The 19,917-nt window shown below is 32.2% G+C and overlaps 4 protein-coding genes across 4 annotated transcripts; 2 read left to right on the top strand and 2 right to left on the bottom strand.

Annotated features, from left to right (window-relative positions):
• Nucleotides 503-3,350, top strand: LOC109363645. The gene is made up of 2 exons (XM_019609900.1): nt 503-880; nt 1,970-3,350. Exons 1-2 carry the CDS (start codon nt 531-533, stop codon nt 3,252-3,254), a joined length of 1,635 nt encoding a protein of 544 aa, XP_019465445.1. The 5' UTR covers nt 503-530; the 3' UTR covers nt 3,255-3,350.
• Nucleotides 4,749-9,206, bottom strand: LOC109325270 (beta-glucosidase 11-like). The gene is made up of 13 exons (XM_019557531.1): nt 9,065-9,206; nt 8,580-8,640; nt 8,421-8,461; nt 7,832-7,907; nt 7,678-7,749; nt 7,470-7,557; nt 7,096-7,351; nt 6,792-6,907; nt 6,429-6,649; nt 6,028-6,050; nt 5,605-5,692; nt 5,312-5,402; nt 4,749-5,210 (listed from the first exon to the last, which is right to left on the bottom strand). The coding sequence occupies exons 1-13, from the start codon at nt 9,188-9,190 to the stop codon at nt 4,934-4,936; spliced, it is 1,536 nt and encodes a 511-aa protein (XP_019413076.1). The 5' UTR covers nt 9,191-9,206; the 3' UTR covers nt 4,749-4,933.
• On the top strand, nt 10,619-15,286 carry LOC109325273. The gene is given in 10 exon segments (XM_019557534.1): nt 10,619-10,742; nt 10,966-11,206; nt 11,879-11,955; nt 12,452-12,717; nt 12,905-12,973; nt 13,120-13,178; nt 14,182-14,283; nt 14,546-14,574; nt 14,576-14,669; nt 14,893-15,286. Coding segments are annotated over 9 exon segments (984 nt in total). The 5' UTR covers nt 10,619-10,742; the 3' UTR covers nt 14,940-15,286.
• On the bottom strand, nt 17,005-19,404 carry LOC109325274. The gene is made up of 4 exons (XM_019557535.1): nt 19,140-19,404; nt 18,565-18,616; nt 18,314-18,474; nt 17,005-17,468 (listed from the first exon to the last, which is right to left on the bottom strand). Exons 1-4 carry the CDS (start codon nt 19,341-19,343, stop codon nt 17,073-17,075), a joined length of 813 nt encoding a protein of 270 aa, XP_019413080.1. The 5' UTR covers nt 19,344-19,404; the 3' UTR covers nt 17,005-17,072.

Below are 19,917 nucleotides of genomic sequence, written 5' to 3'. Positions count from 1 at the left end.
CTTAAAAATTTGCAACTTTCACGTCGGGTTTAAGTAGTATATGTTTGATTCTCCTTAAGTAATGTATCGGGTTCGAGTCTTGTGAATAGAAAAAATGTTCGCTGGGAGAATTAACTCCATGTAGATGTTCCCAACTTGGATAAGATTAACTATAGTGTGATACATGTGGGAAACAAAAAAAAACTTAGAAATTGATGATAAATAAGAGCCCGAAAATTAAGGACATGGTGGCTTATCATTGAGGGAGCACATGCCCCACGTCAACATATTTATTTATATATTTTATGGCAGTGTTGTTATATAATTTAAATTTTATAATTTCTTTATTTGAGAGGATTTTGACCCCATGTGTACCATTGACTTAAATTAATATTACTATCCTAAGTCTTTATTTATTATTATTATTATTATTATTATTATTGAAGTAGTCTTTTTGTATGAATTCATTGTATATAGATTTTGATTAACTCTTTCACTTATCTAAGTCCTATTTTCAGAAAATGGAGACTAAGAAAGAGAACAATGAGGATATGAAATTCAAGGCATGGAAAGAATCTACAAAATCATTGTTAGGAACAATAGATAACTATTGTTTTCAACCATTTAGCATTTCAGTAGTTCCAGATGAACTTAGAAAATGGAATGAAAATGCTTATATACCAAAATCTATCTCTATTGGTCCTCGATATAAGGGAGTTACAAGGGATCTACAACAAATGGAAGAGATCAAGTGGCGCTATATGAGAACACTCTTTTCTAGAACACAACAACATGATCATGATGATGATGGTGAACAAATCTCTGATATATGCATGAAGGCCATTTTGGAATTGGATGGAGCAGTTCGTGCAAGCTATGTTGATGAGATCAAATTGGACAGGTATGTATATAGATATATATATATGAATGAAATTTACTCGTTTTATTGATGCAATGATAAGGTTGTTACTTACTGATTATGAGCTCATATATGTTTCTCTGCTTACAACGTTAAGGTTGTATTATGTCATTTGTATCACAATATATAGTTGTATTATATATCATTCACTATATTATCAATATAATGTATTAAGTGAGAGCCTCGTGCGTTGGCCGTTAAGGTTGTGTATATTTACTCTCCCTAAATCCTAAGGGTCTGTTTGTGAGTTGAGTTTTGGAAAGAAGAAAATGAAATAGAATATTTCAGAGTCAGTATATTGTATGGCTTTCAAGTTTTCCATTTCTTTTCCTTCACCTCCAAAATCCAACTTGCAAGTAAACCCTAAAACTAGTTTGAGAGTCTTGTTTTGAAGGGGAGAGAAGAAGTACTTTGGAAAGTCTCTCCCTAAATCATGTTTTGTGAGTTGAGTTTTGGAGGGAATAAAAGGAAATAGAATATTTCAAAGCATATCACAGTGTATTTTAGGGCTTTCAAGCCTTCATTTTTTCTTTCTTTCATCTCCAAAACCCAACTTACAAGCAGATTCTAAGACTATGTTTGAGTGTCTTGTTTTGAAGGGGGAAGGGAGTACTTTGGAAAGTGTCTCCTTTATCTAGGAGCTAGGTGAAAGGGAGAGAACGGTTTTAGAGGTTTTCTCGCCCCTCTGTAACTCTTCACATGCCTATTTTCACAAATTCCCTCCATTTAAGTTTTTTAGACAAACATGTCAAAATACTTCAAAGTCTTTGCTAAAATTTTATAATCAGATTATTGTTAATTATATTTATAAAGGGAATGTAAAATAATATTTTTCCATTTTATACCCTTCATTCTCCGATGGTTCTTGATTTGATTTTCATTCTCCTCGTCCTAATTGCCCCTTATCTATCTCCTTCCATTTTCCTCGTAACTTCCAAACACATCCTAATAAGTGGGAGCCTCGTACACTAGCCGTCCTTTTCTATAATTTTTATCTAAGAATCATAATAATGTATTTTATCATTTTTATGTGGCATGACATGAATTAGTATTGAAATCAAAATTTGGCAGGTATGAACTAGCAGCAATTATGTTATATGATGGTTGTTTTCTGCTAGAACTTCTCATAAGTGGATCAAAGCATTTGAATGAAAAACTTAAATCCAAAAGTCCTTCTGCCATAGAAGGTAGATCATTAGGAAGACAAGAAGATGCATTTTCTGATCTAACTCTCTTGGAAAATCAGATACCACTTTTTATTCTCAATGAGTTGGCTCAATTACTCTTCCCTCAATTCTTTGTACACAATAAAGATGGTGTCTACACTGTTGAATCTCTAGTTTTATCTCTATTAGGGTTCTACCCAATTCCAAGCTTTATAACCCTTAAAGCTGGTCACTTTCTTGAACTTACTTACACTTCCATTTTTGAAAAGTTTATACTAATACAAATGGAGCAAGAAAGGAACAATAATCATTTAGAAGGTGATTATTTTGAGCTTGAAAATATCATTGATGTTGAGCAAGATTCTGGACCAAATCAAATAAAACTGCATCGTTGTGCTAATAGGCTTAGAGCTGCAGGGATTACAATCAAAGCTCCAAAAACAACTGATGAAGTGAAGAATAACCCTAGAATAAGTTTCAACTTTGACATGAAGTTTGATAAAGTTAAAGGGGTACTAGAAATTCCACCATTGCATATTACAAAAACATCTGAAGCAAGGTGGCGAAATTTCATTGCATGGGAGCATCATAAGATGAAAGCAAAGAGTTTTGATATTAATAATGAGAAGCAGAGTAGTGAAATGGATTCTTACAGCAACAAATACAAATGCACTAATTGGGTTGCTTCAGTTTTCAAGGGTTGGATATGGTGCAAAAGTAATGGTAATGAAGATAACAAGGTTCATGATAGAAATCAAAGTGACACCATGAGATTAAGTTCTAGCTACAAATGCAAATGCACTTGGGCTGCCCTACTTTTCAGTGGTTTGATTTGTTGTTCAAGTGATATTGAACTACTTAAAGATAGAAAGATCATAGTGAATTATACCAATATGAAAAATAGAGATCTTGTGAAATGGTTCCATTCAATCACAGATGGAGTTGACACTAGCATTGTTGATCCTGAATTACGTAAAGTGTTTACTGAATTGGATACATATGGACCAAAAAGTTATTTCCAAAAAATGATCATAATATTCTGGCATTATTTCACACAAATTCTTGATCCTATTTACAATCTTCATAGTTTTTTGAGTGAAGGTTACAACTATGCTGCTGCAATTGGCCTTATTCTCACTTTGATTCAGACTGTTTATTCAATGGTGGCTTATCATCATCCTCTGAAGTGATGCAAATGTATTTTTATTTTTTATTTAATATCCATTGGTTAGTCTTTTTCCTTTTGTTTGTTGTTGTTGTTAACATTAATGTTTATGTAATAAATAATCAACCACTTGCATGAATATCTTATATATGTTGGCTATTTCAAAGTACAGATTGAATTTTTAATGTTGGATCTTTGTTAATTCATTCATGCTAGTAATTAATTTGCTAAAATGGTTTTATAGAATCTAAGTATGGAGTTCAGAATGAAATCTAAGTATGGGGTTCAGAGTGGGAGCCTCAAAGGTACGTTTTAAAAGGGTAGTGGGGAATGTCCTTTGAATAACTCTTTTCAGAGGCTTTATAATTTGAGCTCGGAAAAGGGGCTCTGGTTGAGCAGTTAAGTGTTTAGAGGGAAGGGTTGTGGAGCTGACATATACCTGAGCTTGGAGAAGAGAGTCTTTTGAGAGGGAAAAACTTTTGATATAAGAGTTTTTGAAGATTGTGAACTCGAGCATATTGAGGGAGGAAGTAGAAGATATATAGTTGGGTATGGATTCATAATGTGTCTAATTGTTATTCAGTTAAATCAACCTACAAAGTTATTTGGCTAGTGGACGATTCTAGATTAGAGGATCGAAAGGTATAGAGTGTGGTTTAGAAATCTATGACACCCTTGAAGTTTCGTGCGTTTGTTTTGATACTTCTTTTAGATAGGATCCCATGTAAATGGAACCTAGCCAAGAGGGATGAAAATTTCTCAGGTAATGCTCTTTTGTGAGTTTGGTATAAGGATCAATCAGAAACGGTGGACCATCTTTTTTTCTCTTATTATTTTTCTTACTGAGTTTGACAACTTCTATATGGTTGGTTGGGGTTAGTGTTGGTGCTGCCTTCAAGAGGTAAATCTTACTATTTACAACATCTTTTGTCGTTAAGGGGAGTGCATTGAAAGGATTTTGTTATGTGTCTTGCAATACTTATGGTAGTACCAAAAAAATAAGTCATTTAAGTTACTTTTTGTTTCAAAACAGACCTATAAAATTATTCCTAATCTTTTCATCCTAGACTAACCAATACCAAAATTGTAAATTTTAGTTGAAAATTGAAGAGCCCCTAACAAAGCCTCAAGCCTCTCTATTTTGTTTTAGGTGATTTTTGAAACCATAGCTGAAGAAAACCAATAGTAGTGCAGACCAAAAATCATTGAATACTGCATACTAGCATGAATGCAGAAAAATAACTTTGTTAAGTTTGATGAGAAATATAATTACTTTTAACAGAAATAATATCATTTCACAATATAATGACTTGTATCTCATCATTTTCTTATTTATTAAAATCTACTTAGTTTCATAATTTAACATCATAAACCATGTCCTCTTATGCTCTCTTGTAGTAAACTAACAAGTTACAACGTCTATTTGCGAGTTGGTTTTGGTGGGAAATAAAAGATTTCAGAGCGATAAAATATACTTGGAACAAAGATATATTATCCCAAATTTTATCTCATAAGTTATCCCATGTCAATAAAAATGAAACGAAAACAACAATAATAATGAGGACTTCAAATTTTTAATTGACGTGACATGTTTTTATTACCACGGACAGTGTACGAGATATGATTTGAGACAGACAAACCTTTGTTCATACACTCGTGGGCTGATTGTAAAGTCTCCTATTTTCTTTCATTCCCGTTCAAAATCTAACTCTCAAACGAACCCTCCATAGCATTATACTGTAAGAGAGAGTGTGAAAGCGCATGTGTATTCTTCTCAATTTCCATGTGAAACTTTGGGTTCATAGTCCTCTTGTTCAGAAAACTTGAGTACCATTCAGCAGAGAGCTTAGGTTTCCTCCTCAAGCTTGGATCTTGAAAATCAATGTAATATAGACCAAAACATTCTTCATATCCATTACCCACTAACTCCAATCCATCCAAGAATGACCATACAAAATAACCTCTTACATTTGATCCCTTCCTTTAATATATCAAGAACAATAAGCATTCATGTTAATAATGGTAACTTCATTTGTAATGATCATTTCACTTGTGTGGAATTGAAAATGAAAGTATAAGTACCTTAATGCATCATGCATGCTCCCAATATATGCATGCAAGTACTTCACCCTTGACCAATCATCCAATGATGAATTACAAGATGTTTTTTGGCCTGCAAAGATTTGTTGATAAAAGAAAAAGTGAAGCTTTTATGTTTACGAATGGAATAAAATATGCAGTATCTACAGACAAAAGTAGTCGGTTATTGGTGAAAAGTCAATATACTTCTAATGCCGAGGATTTCAAGGGAGATAGATAAATCATGTCATCAAACAAGGTTTGCACATGTACTGTTTTGAGACAGAAAACTATACCATTTTCATGTATGTAAATTGGAATATTGCCATAATTGTTCTTCAATGAGTCTAGTATCCTTTGCAATCTCCAGGTTGTAATTGGAATCTAAACAAACCAGCAGATTAGTGGAAAGCAATTAGGTTCAACCTTCATTTGTAAAAATAAAGATAAAAGTATAAGAGTGAATACCCATTTTAGTCTTTTAACATGTACCAATTTGATCCCGAAAAAATAAAAATCTAAACTTGTACTCAAAGATCATGAACATGAGTCAAAATAGTTCCTCTTAGGGATCATATAAATGCTAAAGTTGACTAATTTGACCCACATTTAATATTTTTTGGACCATTTTGAGGTTTTCAAATTTTCGGAGACGAAATTGGTACATACAAAAATTCGTACACTAAAAAAATAATAGTTCTTTCTTACTCTATTGTTACCTGATGTGTAGGAGTATCATTTCCTGTAGCCAGAAAAAAGATTAATTAGTTGTCTCATTTCAATAAATGGTGTTAAATAACTAAGCAAGTCTTCAACATTAACAATACAGGGTTATAAAATTTAGACATGACATGTTAGCATTTTATGCTATGGAAGATTGAAAAGAAAGAGGTATAAAATGTAATGGCAGTGAAAATGTTGAAGAACAATATCATTTATGTCATTGTTGCAGCAATAAATAGCAACAAAATGAGTCCATGTACAAGAAGCATCATGATTTATAAAGTTGAAAATTTCATATAAAATAAAGAGATTGTTATATATAAGAGACTTGTTAGAGATTAATATAGAATTGGTTTATGCAATGAAAATTAGTGTAGGGAAATGGATTATAACATACTTTCAAATTCTATTGCCATATCTGCATTATAATCTCTTTCCTCCATCTTCAAACTGCTAGGACTATTCTTAATGTATAATGTGTAGTAAAAGTTTATTCCTAAGAAGTCAATTGAGCCCTTCACCATATTTGATTCCTTTTTTGTGAAGAAAGGAAGCCTTGAGCCGGCATTCTTTTTCATTATGTCCGGGTAATCTCCGAAAGTAAAGGGATCCATAAACCTGAAACAACAAATCATAGACAGAACCTATAAAGTAGCAAAAAAGCACATGGTTGGATTTTTATGACAAATTTGATGTTTTTGGAGTTTATGGTTTGGGGCAATGTCACAATGAGAGAACTAGACACCGAATCGTTACTTACCACCCGACGAGGAAGTCTTGGACTCTTCGAGTGGCACGTATATCTTCACTAGAATTTGTTTTAGGAACAAGACCAAAAGTAAGTAGATTAAACCCAATAAAGCCATGCTGCAAGTTCTGCATTCAACCAAGATTGCTTTCATCAAAAACTAAATGAAGAGTATATAACATCATCATCATGATCAACATAATTACGTTAACGTTAATTGTGAACTACTGTCAGTATAAATCTTCTAGTTTCCGAATGAATCGAAGGCCTAATGAATGACATAGTAGAGTGGTGAATGTGGCAGGTATTGTTTTACCTGGTATGTCTTCCTATACAGTCTAGCAGCAGATGCATGTGCTAACAACATGTGATGGGTTGCCAAATATGGCTCAGTTGTGGAATTGCCCCGGGAGCAGTTAGCTATAGGGGAACGAGAACACCGCTGTGGTGGTAACACTCCGAAATCATAGCCAAACCAAGCAAGTATATTGGGTTCATTAATTGTAGTCCAATGCTTAACTCTGTCCCCGAATTCTCTGAAACACACATCTGCATACGCTGTGAAGTCTTTCCTGAAACATATATCAAAATAAAACCATCTCTCGATTTTGTGCCATACGCATTTGGCATGATCTCCTATATTGCACAAGATGGTAACGCAATTACAGAGTTGAAGTTATGGAACCATACACAATTCTTCGACTAACCCATCCTCCGTATTCATCCTCGAGTGTTTGTGGCAGGTCAAAATGGTGCAGTGTAACATGTGGCTGGATTCCTACAAGATGAACATACATTAACAAAATCCAATATGCAACAGTAGCAGCATATAACTTGGAAGAGCAATGATTTTAATGAAACATTAAAATCAAAAGTTGTCTTCGTAAAAAGTACGAACCATGGCGTATCAATTCATTGATAAGGTTGTTGTAAAACTGTAATCCCTTCGGATTGATTGGTCCTTTTCCATCTAGTAATACATGACAACAACATGGTCAGAACAAAAAACAACATAACCTATGTAAATCAAACCAAATTTGTGTTAAGTTCACCTGGAATAAGTCTTGACCATGATATGGAAAATCTATAAGCTTCTAAGCCTATGTTAGCCATGAGTTGAACATCTTCCTGTAGGAAATTAAGCTTGGTATTTTCATATAAACAATATTAACTCAAACCCAGTTCTCATCAGAATGTGATCTTATGTTTGATCATGAGATTGTATGAAAAAATCATTGTTGGAAGGGGTCAACATCAGTCTTTAACTATCCGAACATAGACTTGTTGTCCCAAATCCTATTCCATAGGCTGTCTCGTGCCCAATGAAAACAAGTGTGGGTACCACACACTACTGCTATCGGGGAGCCTCCAACCACAGGGGAGTTCCATTGTTACATGGGTATGGGAAGAGTGAAGAGTCACAAGTGAGACACCACGTCTTGAACCAAAACCTTAAGGCATTAGTTCCATGGGCCTTTCCTTCTTATAAACTCTTTCACTCCTCCCCGCATTATCCAATGTGAGACTTCACACTTAAACAACTTATGAGACAGAATCTAGAACAATAGAGACTTGTACTATATTATTATCATTGTCGTTTTTGCTTCGTTATCATTCGTACATACACAACATTTTGCTTACCTTATATTTGTGATAGTGATCACTTGCAATGTCTCCATCACCTTTATACAAATTCACAGAAAATATATTTTAAGTATTGAATTTATTTTCTGCTGAAGTAGGAAAAATAAGTTATAAGATATTGAAGCATATTATATACATATGAGTATAGAAGAGTACCATGGGCAAAAGTATCCCATATACTGGGTTTCCTACCATCTTCATTAGCTGCACCTTCAACCTTTCACCATAGACCAAATGGAAAAAATTACATATAAATAAATATATACATGCTTTAATATTTAGTGTAGAAGATTAAATATTAAACCCGAGTAATCCAATTTGACCCACATTTGATATTTTTATGGACTATTCTCGGGTTTTCAAATTTTAAAAGATTAAATTGGTTGAGAAAAAAAACTTGAGAGACAAAAATATTTCTTTACTCAAATAAAAAAAACCTAATAGTTAGAAGAACATTTTAAAAATAACTTTTTGTTTTAATTTGCAAGAAGGTGTCACATGAAGTTGATTATGACAAAATCATTTTTATGTCTTATAGTTAAAAGCTATCTTTATAAAATGACTATATTACAAAATCTATTTAGTTAGTAATTGAGTGAACTAAGGAACAAGAGAATAAAAAAACTGAGAGAGAAATGAACCTGATATGCTGAAGTTCCTGAACCAAACACAAATTGATTTGGAAAATCATCTCTAGTATAGGTATGAGCACAGCCACCATGTAAGAGAAGGAGAAGGATTCCTATGAAACCAAAAATATTCAACATTTCATCAATCACATAATGTTTTAGTATGCTTTTACCTGTATTTATAGACTATATAAATATATACAGAAAAAGATGTATGTTTGTAAGAGTTTTTTATACAGTATTATTTGTCATTCATTTTTAATTATCATTAACTCTTGAATAAAAATAATGTACTGACTGTATATAAATCTTTACGCTGTCAGTGCATACATATTACATTTATATATATATTATTAATATTGCATTCTGTGGTCATAATAAAGTGCTTTTTTCTTTGTTAATCTGTGTCTTGTTTTAATAGCTACATTAGTCAAAATAATACATCATCTTTACACAGTCCTGATCCGAAGGGCACCAAATGTCAACAGCCACATTCCCATAATATTCCTGAGTTTAAAATCTATACATTTACGACATAAAGTTTTTTATACTGTCAACTCATTATTCAAATCATTGATTTATAATACTTTTATTTAAAAGTTAATAATAACTGACATATAAATGGTGGAGATTTATTAACGGGATAAAAAATAAATCCATGAACAGCACACCGGAATATAATACAATATATAAATTATATCCTACAAATTAAGTCTAACATAAGAAGATATAATATTTGTGAATATAAAAGTAAAGGGAAAGTAGGGTCAGTGTGGTACAAAGGCTAAATCAGGGAATCTCTCTATATTGGTATGAAATATCAATTAATTGATCATATATCTACTACTGATTTTTATTTAATTTTTTTTAAAATAATTTAATTTTTACCAAAATATTGTTATAGAATATCCAACACACCATCATTATATTTGTTTATTCTTATAAAAATTTTCCTGCCACCATGTTATATAATTTATTTTAATAAATAAAATTATTTATCACATTTCTTATTATTTTCTAAACAATTAACATTAGTATAATATATATAACTTTACCATTATATAATTTAAATAGTGAATTATTGGATTAACCATTGTACTATCATATCAATATTTTGAATGATTTGATGACAAATATTATATTAGTAAAATTTTAGGAAACTTATAGTGACTTTAACTTTTGTTAAAAAAAGTAAACATATAAAAGATAATTGTATAAACATAATTTGGAATATTACAATTTTACTACCACATTTCTTATATTTATATTTTCTACTTATATTCAAGTCAACTTTTCTACATGTATTTATCTTCGGAAGAAAAGCTGAAATTCAGATTCTACAAGAAGCTCAACCTGAAATTTTCAGCTTGTATTTATAATACCAATATCTTTGTATTCTAATAATATATTTTTTACTAATTTAATATGTATATATCAGCGATGTAAGGGCTTTTTTATATTATCAATAAATTCTTAAATAAAATAATACAAATGAAAGATAATATATTAATGATATAAAAAACTCTACACTACAAGAATTTAAACTTTTTTTTTACTAAGCTTATAATTCAATTTCAAATTAATTTAGTAGTCCAAACCTAAATCACACTCCATACCTATAATAACCCAAGCGGCAGCTTCTGGTGAGTCCCGCCACCGTCCTCACTCCGCCGCGTAGTCGTCTCTTCAGGTTTCTCTACTCTTCCCTTGTATTAATTTTTTTAAATGTGAGTCAAATTAATTTTTAATAGTTTCGTTACACTTTAGTCTTATCGGCTGCTATTTTGACTCACATTCGCGACCAGTACTAATTTAGTTTTTTGTCGGGATCAAATTGGTATACGCGAAAATTCATAATAGAGCAGAGTTTGAATTTAACTATATTGCACTCTGAATTGTTATTATTGTCGAAGATGGATGGTGCTGCATCAGGTTCTGCTTCAAGAAAGAGAACATTGGAAGCTTTGGAGAAAAGATTTGCTACTGAGACTTTTCTCAACAATCCTACACTCAATGATCCTAAAACACCACCCATTCATATTTCTAATCATAAACCTTCTTCGAATGTTTCTTCATCACGTTCATCTCGTCCTTCATTAGATACACCTAAAGTTGGAAATTTCACTTTTGTTGGAACTATTCCTACTTCACAAGGTACTAAATGAATACTAACCTTTCTAAAGTTCTATTCAGTGTAATTGCGGTTATGGTTGTGTTACTGTGTGCGACTGTTGTCATTGCTGGCGGGCTATTGTGACGTGGAATGCGGCCGTTGCAGTATGATTTGTTTTGTAATTAAAAAAATATTTTTGAATTCAATGTGGTGTGATGTGACCCCAATTGTGGTCTGATGCTGTTGTATTCCGGCCCAATGTGGCTGCATCATTGTGATTTGGAATCACACTGCAACTGCGGTGTGATGCGGTTGCGGCAGTCACCGCAACTGCAATATTGCGACTGCAATTCATGGTTGTGGTTACATTGTGGTCATTGCGGGCTATTGTAATGTGGATTGTGGCCGTTGCAGTATGAACTATGCTGTGATTAAAAAAATATTTTTGAATTCGATATGGTGTGATGTGGTCCCAGTGTGGCCTAATTGTGGTCTAATGCTGTTGTATTGCGGCCCGATGTGGCTGCATCATTGTGATTCGGTTGCGGCGGTCATTGCAACCGCAATACTGCTGTCCTGTCATGTGATGTTGTCCACAATTTGAATCACTGGATATCTTCTTTTCATTATTTGAATGTATTGTCTGAATTTTATTAATCAATTTTATAATTCCAATTTGCATTTAGGAAAATTGAGTCTATTTTGATTTACAGATATCGAAGAAGGTGGTCCGGTGTATACCCAACTTACTCTGCCTGTAGATGAAAATCTGCTCAAAACTAATGAGAAGGTATATATCTATGTGATTTGAAACTCATGTCATGGCCATGAATGAAAAGCGGAGTTCAAGCATTTTCTGATAATTTTTTCTCTTGTAATAACATAAAATCGACAATTAATCTTCAGTGAAATCTTAAACTAAAAAAATTATCATTGGTGCAACAAGTTTTGTGTGGATCTTTAGGAATGGTTTGGTGCGTTGCAGATGATGATGACATTGGTGCGGTGGTCATAGTGGTCTTTATGTATGAGAGGGAAAATTACACTATCATATATTTTTTCTCTTATCCTGTCCACCAAAGGAGCCGTTAAAGTGACATTCTAACATATTGACAAGCATGAAAATTTCTGCAGTATTGTGTCCTTAAATCACCAAAATGTTGAAGTTGTATCTTCAGTTTTCAAAGATATATATTTTCCATTTTTACGTAATACTGTTAGTAGTTGCTTTGTTTTCTGATTTCATCGAAACTGACATACTTGCCTATTTTTCTTATATTCTGCAGTTTTCTGTTGATAGTGGATGTTCAATTGATAGCATGTTGCATGAGATTCTCCAGAAGGGAGATTCATCTCAAAAGTACATGCAAGGATTTAGAAACTTGAAAATTAACAGCTGGATCCTTCTTGATAACGTAAATCAAGGCCGCTCACTTGCTTCGACTTCTCAAACAAGGGCCTTGAAAATTCATTCAAAGCGCTCTAAGAAACACATGTCTATGACGCAGCATAAAAAGCAGGGATCATTAGTTCTTCCTCAAGGGTTCCATAAGTTAGTTTAATGTCTCTGAATTACACATATTTTGAGAAATCTTTTCATCACCATCTGTTGTTTTGGGCATTCTTAGTTTCATGCTAGGATTTAATAACATTTATTATACAACTTGTTTTAGTTTAAAGGACAACTTTCTCTACAGTGATTCTTTTTGTTCCCTAGTAATTGTTCACTTTGATTACAGATACGATTTATTCAAGCCAATGCATGAAATGTGGAAGGACTATATGATGCGGCTTCTTAAATCCACAGCGTAATTCTTTTCTTCTTCGGTGTGAATGGATTTAACAGTTTCTTATCTTCAGTTTTTTCCAGCAAGAAGTGGAGGAAAATATGATTCTACTAATTTGTATTTTTTCTTCTTCTATGGCTAACCATGAACCTATTCAATTTTTCCAGCCAACATCTATTGCCTCAATGTCTCCTTGGTGCAGATCTACATGGTGCTATTATTTTAGGTTTGAGCACACTCAATTTTACTTTGAGTTATGAAAGCAATAATAATCTTACTATCAGCAACGCTAGAACTGTTTTAATTCCTGGTTCTGTTTTTTGTAACTTGTGGTCTTGTCAGTGTATTATTATGTTCGAGCACTCGGCTATAAAGACAGTTAGTTTGCCTTTGATTGGAATTTATTTTGCCAAAGTTGTGTATTTCCTTCATTTGCATTGTGAGTTGTGTTGAAATTGCTTTTCACTGTTGAACTTACATCCTCAACGTATATTCTTCATGTTCTTTGAATGAGCTTGCCATCTTGGGTAGAAGAAATTGCATGCATTCATTATGTTTATATTATGGGAAAAGGTCAATAGTAAAGATGTGCTTCTGAGTTGTGATTGGTTCAGGCTAGAGACCTGTTTGCTGGGTCTTCCTCTCCCAGAAAGGATCCCGGAATTAAAAACTCTCCCTTTCTCTCCCCGGCCTCTAGGAGCCCAGCGGCATGCATAACCTTTTTCATTTTAGTTATATGCAGAACTAAAAAAAGAAGTTACTAGGAATTATATAGAATTTGTTTTAGGCCTTCAAGTTTATGAATTTTTTGAAGAAAAGTGTTGTATGATATGTTAGTATGTTGAAGTTTTCTATTTCAAATTTCCTTGTTAATGGTTCAATATACTTGATCTTTCAATTTAGGCAATAGCTGGTCATGTAAAATTGTTTATATTTAAAATAATCTTTTCAAATATGAAATAACTGCATTAAAAAGTATGTTAAAATTTCTTCTGATGCTGAACTTGTATTGTCAAAAAACCTATCTTTTTGTTTTCAGAATTTTTGGGTTGTGTTCAATATTAGTAAATTGGAGTTTTCTATATCAGGCCTCCTCTGTAATGGTCCAACATACTTATCTTTTCAATTTAGTGAAAGAAATGGGCTTTTAAGACTCTTAAAAACATATTATTTTAGCTTCTATCTCTTTATGTGATTGTGTGCTTGCTATCACCAACTGTGTTTTGCAGTTGTGGGATGTAAAATGGCCCATTTTATTGGAACCAGTGGCATCATGATTCGTGAAACTGCAGAAGCATTCGGGATAATTACTGAAGATAACAAATTCCAAGGTAATCCTTCCACTATATAAACTGGTCTGGCCTTAAGAGCCGTTATTCCTATATTTCATAAGTATTGTAGGTTCATCTGTGTTTCAATATTGTGATTGGGTTAGTTAAGAATTAGGAACCTTCACATCACAAATTCTGGAATTTGTTGACTAAGTTTAAGTTGTGATTATTATATTTTTCTGGGATTCTATCTGTTTTATTTAACTTATTTGTTTCAAACCTGTGTTGACCAAATATTTCATTTCTATTTGGTAACTTGCAGTTGTTCCTAAAAAGGTTTCTGTATTTGTAATCCAAGTTGATAGCTGGAAAGTCACTCTGCATGGAGATAAACTCGGTGAAAGAAAATTTGGATTATGATATTAGTAATCATTCTTCAACTGTAGGTAATATCTTCCTCCCACTTGAGGCTTTTACTATCATATTTGGAGGATGATACCTCATCTTCTCAGTATGTGAACCGTCTTCGAATCTATTTTCTCTGCACTAGTTTGAATTCTACCATCCGTTGCAGCCATTTGAGTGATTTTATTCTGCTTAAGGTTTGAAACTTGTTATTTTCAGTAACATTTTGACATAAATTGATTAGCCTTGTGGATATTTTTGCAGTAGAAATGCTTGGCATGGAAAAATTAGATATCACAAGTGTTGGGTAGATAAGTTTCAAGTCCAAAGGCTATTAAAGGGAATTTATAGTTATAAAGTGAACTTGTTTTGAGCATTCTGCTTTTTGCACTCAAAGGACCTTATTCTGGCTTTGAAGCCATTGCTGTTAAGTTGGAATAAGGGTTGAAAGACTCAAATCTTGTCTCAAGTATGACCCCATTTTCTGTGCTGGTGAATTTGGAATTTTGTAGTCAGAAATGGTGAGAGTTGAATTATTTGAAGAACACTGAACCTATTTTATGAGTGAGGATGTGCTCTTTTGTACACTTTGAATCTCCATTTGTTCCCTCCTGATCTTTTTATAATAACTTTTGAGGTTTTGATTTTGTGTCTCTTTTCAAAGTTTTATATGTTAATTAATTTTGTTATCATTTTTTTTTTGCATTATTTGATTGCAATCGATTAAGTTTATTTGAGCACAAAAATGAGTGAGTGTAAGGAAATATTTTGTAGTCTATGTCTAATGTTTGACAAATTTAAAAATGCTAACAATGTTTACAATCTTTAAATAGAAAATAGCATATTACAACTAGTATGAAGAGTAATTGGATTCATAAAGGGGGACCACCAGGGCATGAGGTAGATAAACCGGTTATCAAACCGGTCAGGGTACTGATATAGTGATACAGTGGTTCAACCAGTAGTTCAGTAATTAAACCGCATACCAGTTAAATTTTACACACCAACTTATTTATACATATATATATAAACCAATAATAAAAAAATTCAAATAGGCAGATACTCAAATTTATAATCCATATTCATAATCTACTCAAAATTCACATAAATAAATAAGTTTAACTCTTTAACAAATTCAAAGTCTAAATTGCAAAATATATAACAATCTAAAAGTACACTTAACAAACTCAAAATATAAATAAATGATATAGGTTCATAACCCACTCTACAAAACAAATAAATTTTGGAGTTTTAACATTTAAGACCAATGAGTCAAAGTTGTCTCATATCGATGTTATATTTTTGTACCAAATCCTACCGTCAGACAGTTGACTCCAAAATTACACAAATGTCACTGAGATTATACACCAAAGTGTAATCTACGTATGCCTTAGAAGCATGTGTATTAAAGTGTTAAAGAATGATTGGAAAGAGGGGTCACCATGTAATGAATTTTTAAGTTATTTAAAAAACAATGTGTATAAACCAGCCGGTTTAGTCAAATTCCAACCGATTCACTGGTTTTGACCAATTTTGATATTTGACCAGTTCAACATCCATACCGTATAGATTAGAGGTTCAATTCGCCGGTTTTCCGGTCGAACTGGTTGACACAGTTTTTATATCACCGAGATAAACAACACAAAACATGTAAACATGCTACAATTAAAATAAATGTCACTCTTGTATTTATACATACTCAACAAGTATATATATATATATATATTTATATTTAACATAGTTACATGGTTTCCTTTAGGTACTATGTACTGAATTTCATGTAAATTTCATGTTGTAATAATAATGTTAAAGTTCTTATTAGTCGGCACTCCTCATCTAAGGATGCTTGATAAAGGGTGACAAATGAATGCTCTGTCTTCACTTTTCTTTCCCTTACAAGTTTATTAGTATGGTACTTATCATACAATTATATACAACTACCATTTTTGTTATAAAAAATACTGAACAAGAAATAAATGAGAAACATACTTGAGAAACAAACTGATACACTCATGAGATGAACAAAAAATTCACTTCATTAATAAACATATATGATAATACAGATGAAGTATCATACTTCTTTTCTAGTAACAAGTATTATACTTATTTTATTATCCAATATATATATATATAGATTATATAATATATATATATATATATTATATAATCTCTGTGGAATGACAATGCCATGCCTAAAACAACTTGTGCTTTTTCTAGGAAACAAAATAGTATGTGAAACAAAAGGAAACATGTGAGAAATTTTAAGATTACTTGAGAAAAATGGAACATTACCCTCATCAAGGGGTTATTTATACCATCTTCTGATCCTTTCTTCAATATATTTCTTAAAATAATACTTATATATGTATAATATTTTATATAAAAAAAATACTTTGCCATATATATATATATATGAACCCTTTTGATGTATTATGGATGATTCCCTATGAGCTTTCATGCTTGTTGATTGGTGCAACTTTTCCATTGTGTGTGAGAATATGCATGTTGGAATCATTTCCATGACCCTTTGCTAACTTTTCTTTCAGCTGAATCAATTTCCTTTGAGTCATTCTGTGCTTTGCATTCTTCATAATCTCTTCTGAGGAGCCTATATCTTTTGCATGATTTGAGTCATTCTTAGATTCCTCATTTGAGTAAGAATGTTGATATTCTTGTATAATTTTTTGAGATTCAGCATTGTCCCAATCCTCACAAATAGTTACTCTAGTCATAGCTTCCCATGTGTGTAAAATTCTATCTGGGCCTGGTTGCCAAAAGATATCACCTTTTTTTCCTTTCAGTATGAATTTGAATTGGATTGATTTTCCAACAGGTATGTTCTGATCACATCAAGGAAAATATAACAACATTTATAATGTTTTTTATTTCATGCTCAAAAGAATATAACTAGTGAGCAACTATTTAAGTATTGCTATGTGACTCGGAATAGAGGTGATCATCGGTCGGGTTGGATCAGATAAGGTTTGTTTCTTATTTGACCCTAAAGGTTGGTAGGGTTATTTTTTTGAATCCAGATCTGGCCATAGACCTGAAGTTAACCCGACCCCAAATATCGACTGGAACAACTTTCAAACCCGAACCCGACCCTAAACGGATTAAATATAATGCGTATCTCTTTTAGATAAAAAAATTCAATATTTTACTTATTATTATGAATATGTAAATTGATATATGAAATAAAATATATATATATATATTGCTAATAATGTATATATGATGAAAAATTAGAGAATTAATAATAGTGTCTGCAAAATAGATGTCATTATTCTATACACAATTGAATAGAAACACATGTAAATATGATAAGTTAGTGACCATAGGACAGGTTGAGTCATTCTTATTCTCTATCCGGCCTTAAATATTGACTGAGTCTAATTTTTGACCCTAGACCCAATGAGACCCGACCCATGATCAGGCCAAACTAGGTGAACGGTGAGAGCCGAGTCATGCTCACCCCTGACTAGAAAGTCACATGCTCAAATTGTGAAATCAACCTCTTACAAATATAAGGTAAGACTTCCTATAAATGTTTTAAATTGTGATTGTGGTGTGTTACACTCACTTGCATGCATTGTGGTCTTTTGTGCACCGAGTGCGGCCACTAAGATCTACCACCACAATCGAAATATTGCAGTCATTTTATAGTAGTGAAAATTGTACTCACCAGGTGGGTAGTCCATACATGCCCATCGGACCAAGTCATTGGTAAAGCATTTGAAGGGTTCCATGAACCAAGCATAGGATCATCACCAAGTAAAAGAAATTGTTCCCCAAACTCACAATTTTTTTGTAACTCAAACTTAACATGAATGTTCTTCATTTCATCTACAAAAACAAATTCACATTTTTAGAGTATTTGAGCAATGAAATATATATGCATAACAATATAGATCCTAAAAGATGGTTGGAACCAACTTGTTTTTTGTCCTTCAAACTTCATAGTCTCTAAGTCCAAATGCAACATACTCTGCAAACCAATATTGAATTTCATCAAACATGCAAAAATCTTATAAGCATTCATTTTATATTATGTAAATATCACAATCAAGTAACCATTTTGCTTAAAAAAATCTTCATATAATAGACAATCACAATTATGGAAAAAAGGCATAGAAAATGATTAAATTGCTCTACATTTCTTTATAATTCAAATCACTATAGTTTAACTAAGTTTTCAACTAATTCATAAAACAAAAAATATACTCTCAAAACTTTTAAAATATAAATATCTATTTAAAAATCCAATCCAATGAGAACTAAATAAGAATTATTGGACCAGATCTGATTTTTTAATCAACAGAGAGTTCTATTGTTAGCGAAGATATGGGAAGAGTGAAGATCCACAAGTGATACACTACATCTTGAATCAAAATTTTAAGATATTGTTTCTATGGATCTTTTCCATTTATAAACTCTTTCAGTTCTCACTTCATATCCAACGTGGGACTTCAAAAAATTACAAAATAAATCTTAAATTAAAAAGAGTCTACCTTTGTTTCAGATGTGACAGCATAAATTGGGTAAATACCCTTGTTTTGGACAAGTTTGAGGAAGTGAAAGTTGCATCCTTTTCTCTCATTTGAGAAGAAACAAATTTGAGGTCTATGAGAAACAAAAGGAGCATTAGCACTAGGAAAACAAGGTCCTACATTCTTAACAATGGCCTTAGAATAAGAGCTAGTGAGTCCTTCCATCACTGGCTATAGTTTATTAAATTTGGTCACAAACACAAACAAAGACAAAGTTTGTTTGATACTAAGAAACTAGAATGAAAAGAATGTGCAAAATATAAGTGAAAGTGAATGATTTTATAGTTATAGTTATAGTTATAGTTGTGGGGTTAGAGAAGTTTAAGGTATTGTGACAAAAAATAGACCACAAATGGAATTGAATGTGGCATGTGGATATAAGTTGATATGACTAGAACTTGAGAAACATTCAACTAATTAAGTGTTGTTCTTCTTCTGAAATTATTAGTGGTGTTTGTGATTTTATTATAGAAATTATTATGAATTTATATTGAGAGTTTTTTTTAATTGATCTATGTTGAGATTCACAAGCCAGTTTCTTTATTTTACATTATATGTTTTACGACAATGATTAAGATTTTTTTTAGTAATACTCATGTATTTTCTCAAATTTTTTGTAAGGATTTAATCTTTTTTGAGGTTTGAGGTAAGTTTTTTAAACTCATTCCCTATTCTAGTTATCAATGTTATGAATCTATGGGAGCACATCTGCTGTCCCATAGTTTGTACTATTCCATGT

The sequence above is a fragment of the Lupinus angustifolius genome, chromosome LG13, assembly GCF_001865875.1.
Source record: "Lupinus angustifolius cultivar Tanjil chromosome LG13, LupAngTanjil_v1.0, whole genome shotgun sequence".
Taxonomy (NCBI): Eukaryota; Viridiplantae; Streptophyta; class Magnoliopsida; order Fabales; family Fabaceae; genus Lupinus; species Lupinus angustifolius.
Note: the sequence above shows the minus strand (reverse complement) of the source record. Positions and strands in the feature narration are given on the sequence as shown.

What these genes read in the sequence shown, in the direction of transcription:
- LOC109363645 (XM_019609900.1), top strand. Translation starts at nt 531, where the DNA reads ATGAAATTCAAGGCATGGAAAGAATCTACAAAATCATTGTTAGGAACA. An exon ending in GATGAGATCAAATTGGACAG is followed by an intron (nt 881 to 1,969) that starts GTATGTATATAG and finishes AAAATTTGGCAG; the next exon opens with GTATGAACTAGCAGCAATTA.
- LOC109325270 (XM_019557531.1), bottom strand. Translation starts at nt 9,190, where the DNA reads ATGTTGAATATTTTTGGTTTCATAGGAATCCTTCTCCTTCTCTTACAT. An exon ending in TGGGTTAGTCGAAGAATTGT is followed by an intron (nt 7,352 to 7,469) that starts GTATGGTTCCAT and finishes TATATGTTTCAG; the next exon opens with GAAAGACTTCACAGCGTATG. An exon ending in AATTTACATACATGAAAATG is followed by an intron (nt 5,403 to 5,604) that starts GTATAGTTTTCT and finishes AAATCTTTGCAG; the next exon opens with GCCAAAAAACATCTTGTAAT.
- LOC109325274 (XM_019557535.1), bottom strand. Translation starts at nt 19,343, where the DNA reads ATGGAAGGACTCACTAGCTCTTATTCTAAGGCCATTGTTAAGAATGTA. An exon ending in GTTTGAAGGACAAAAAACAA is followed by an intron (nt 18,475 to 18,564) that starts GTTGGTTCCAAC and finishes TTGTTTTTGTAG; the next exon opens with ATGAAATGAAGAACATTCAT. An exon ending in ATGTATGGACTACCCACCTG is followed by an intron (nt 17,469 to 18,313) that starts GTGAGTACAATT and finishes TGATGTGATCAG; the next exon opens with AACATACCTGTTGGAAAATC.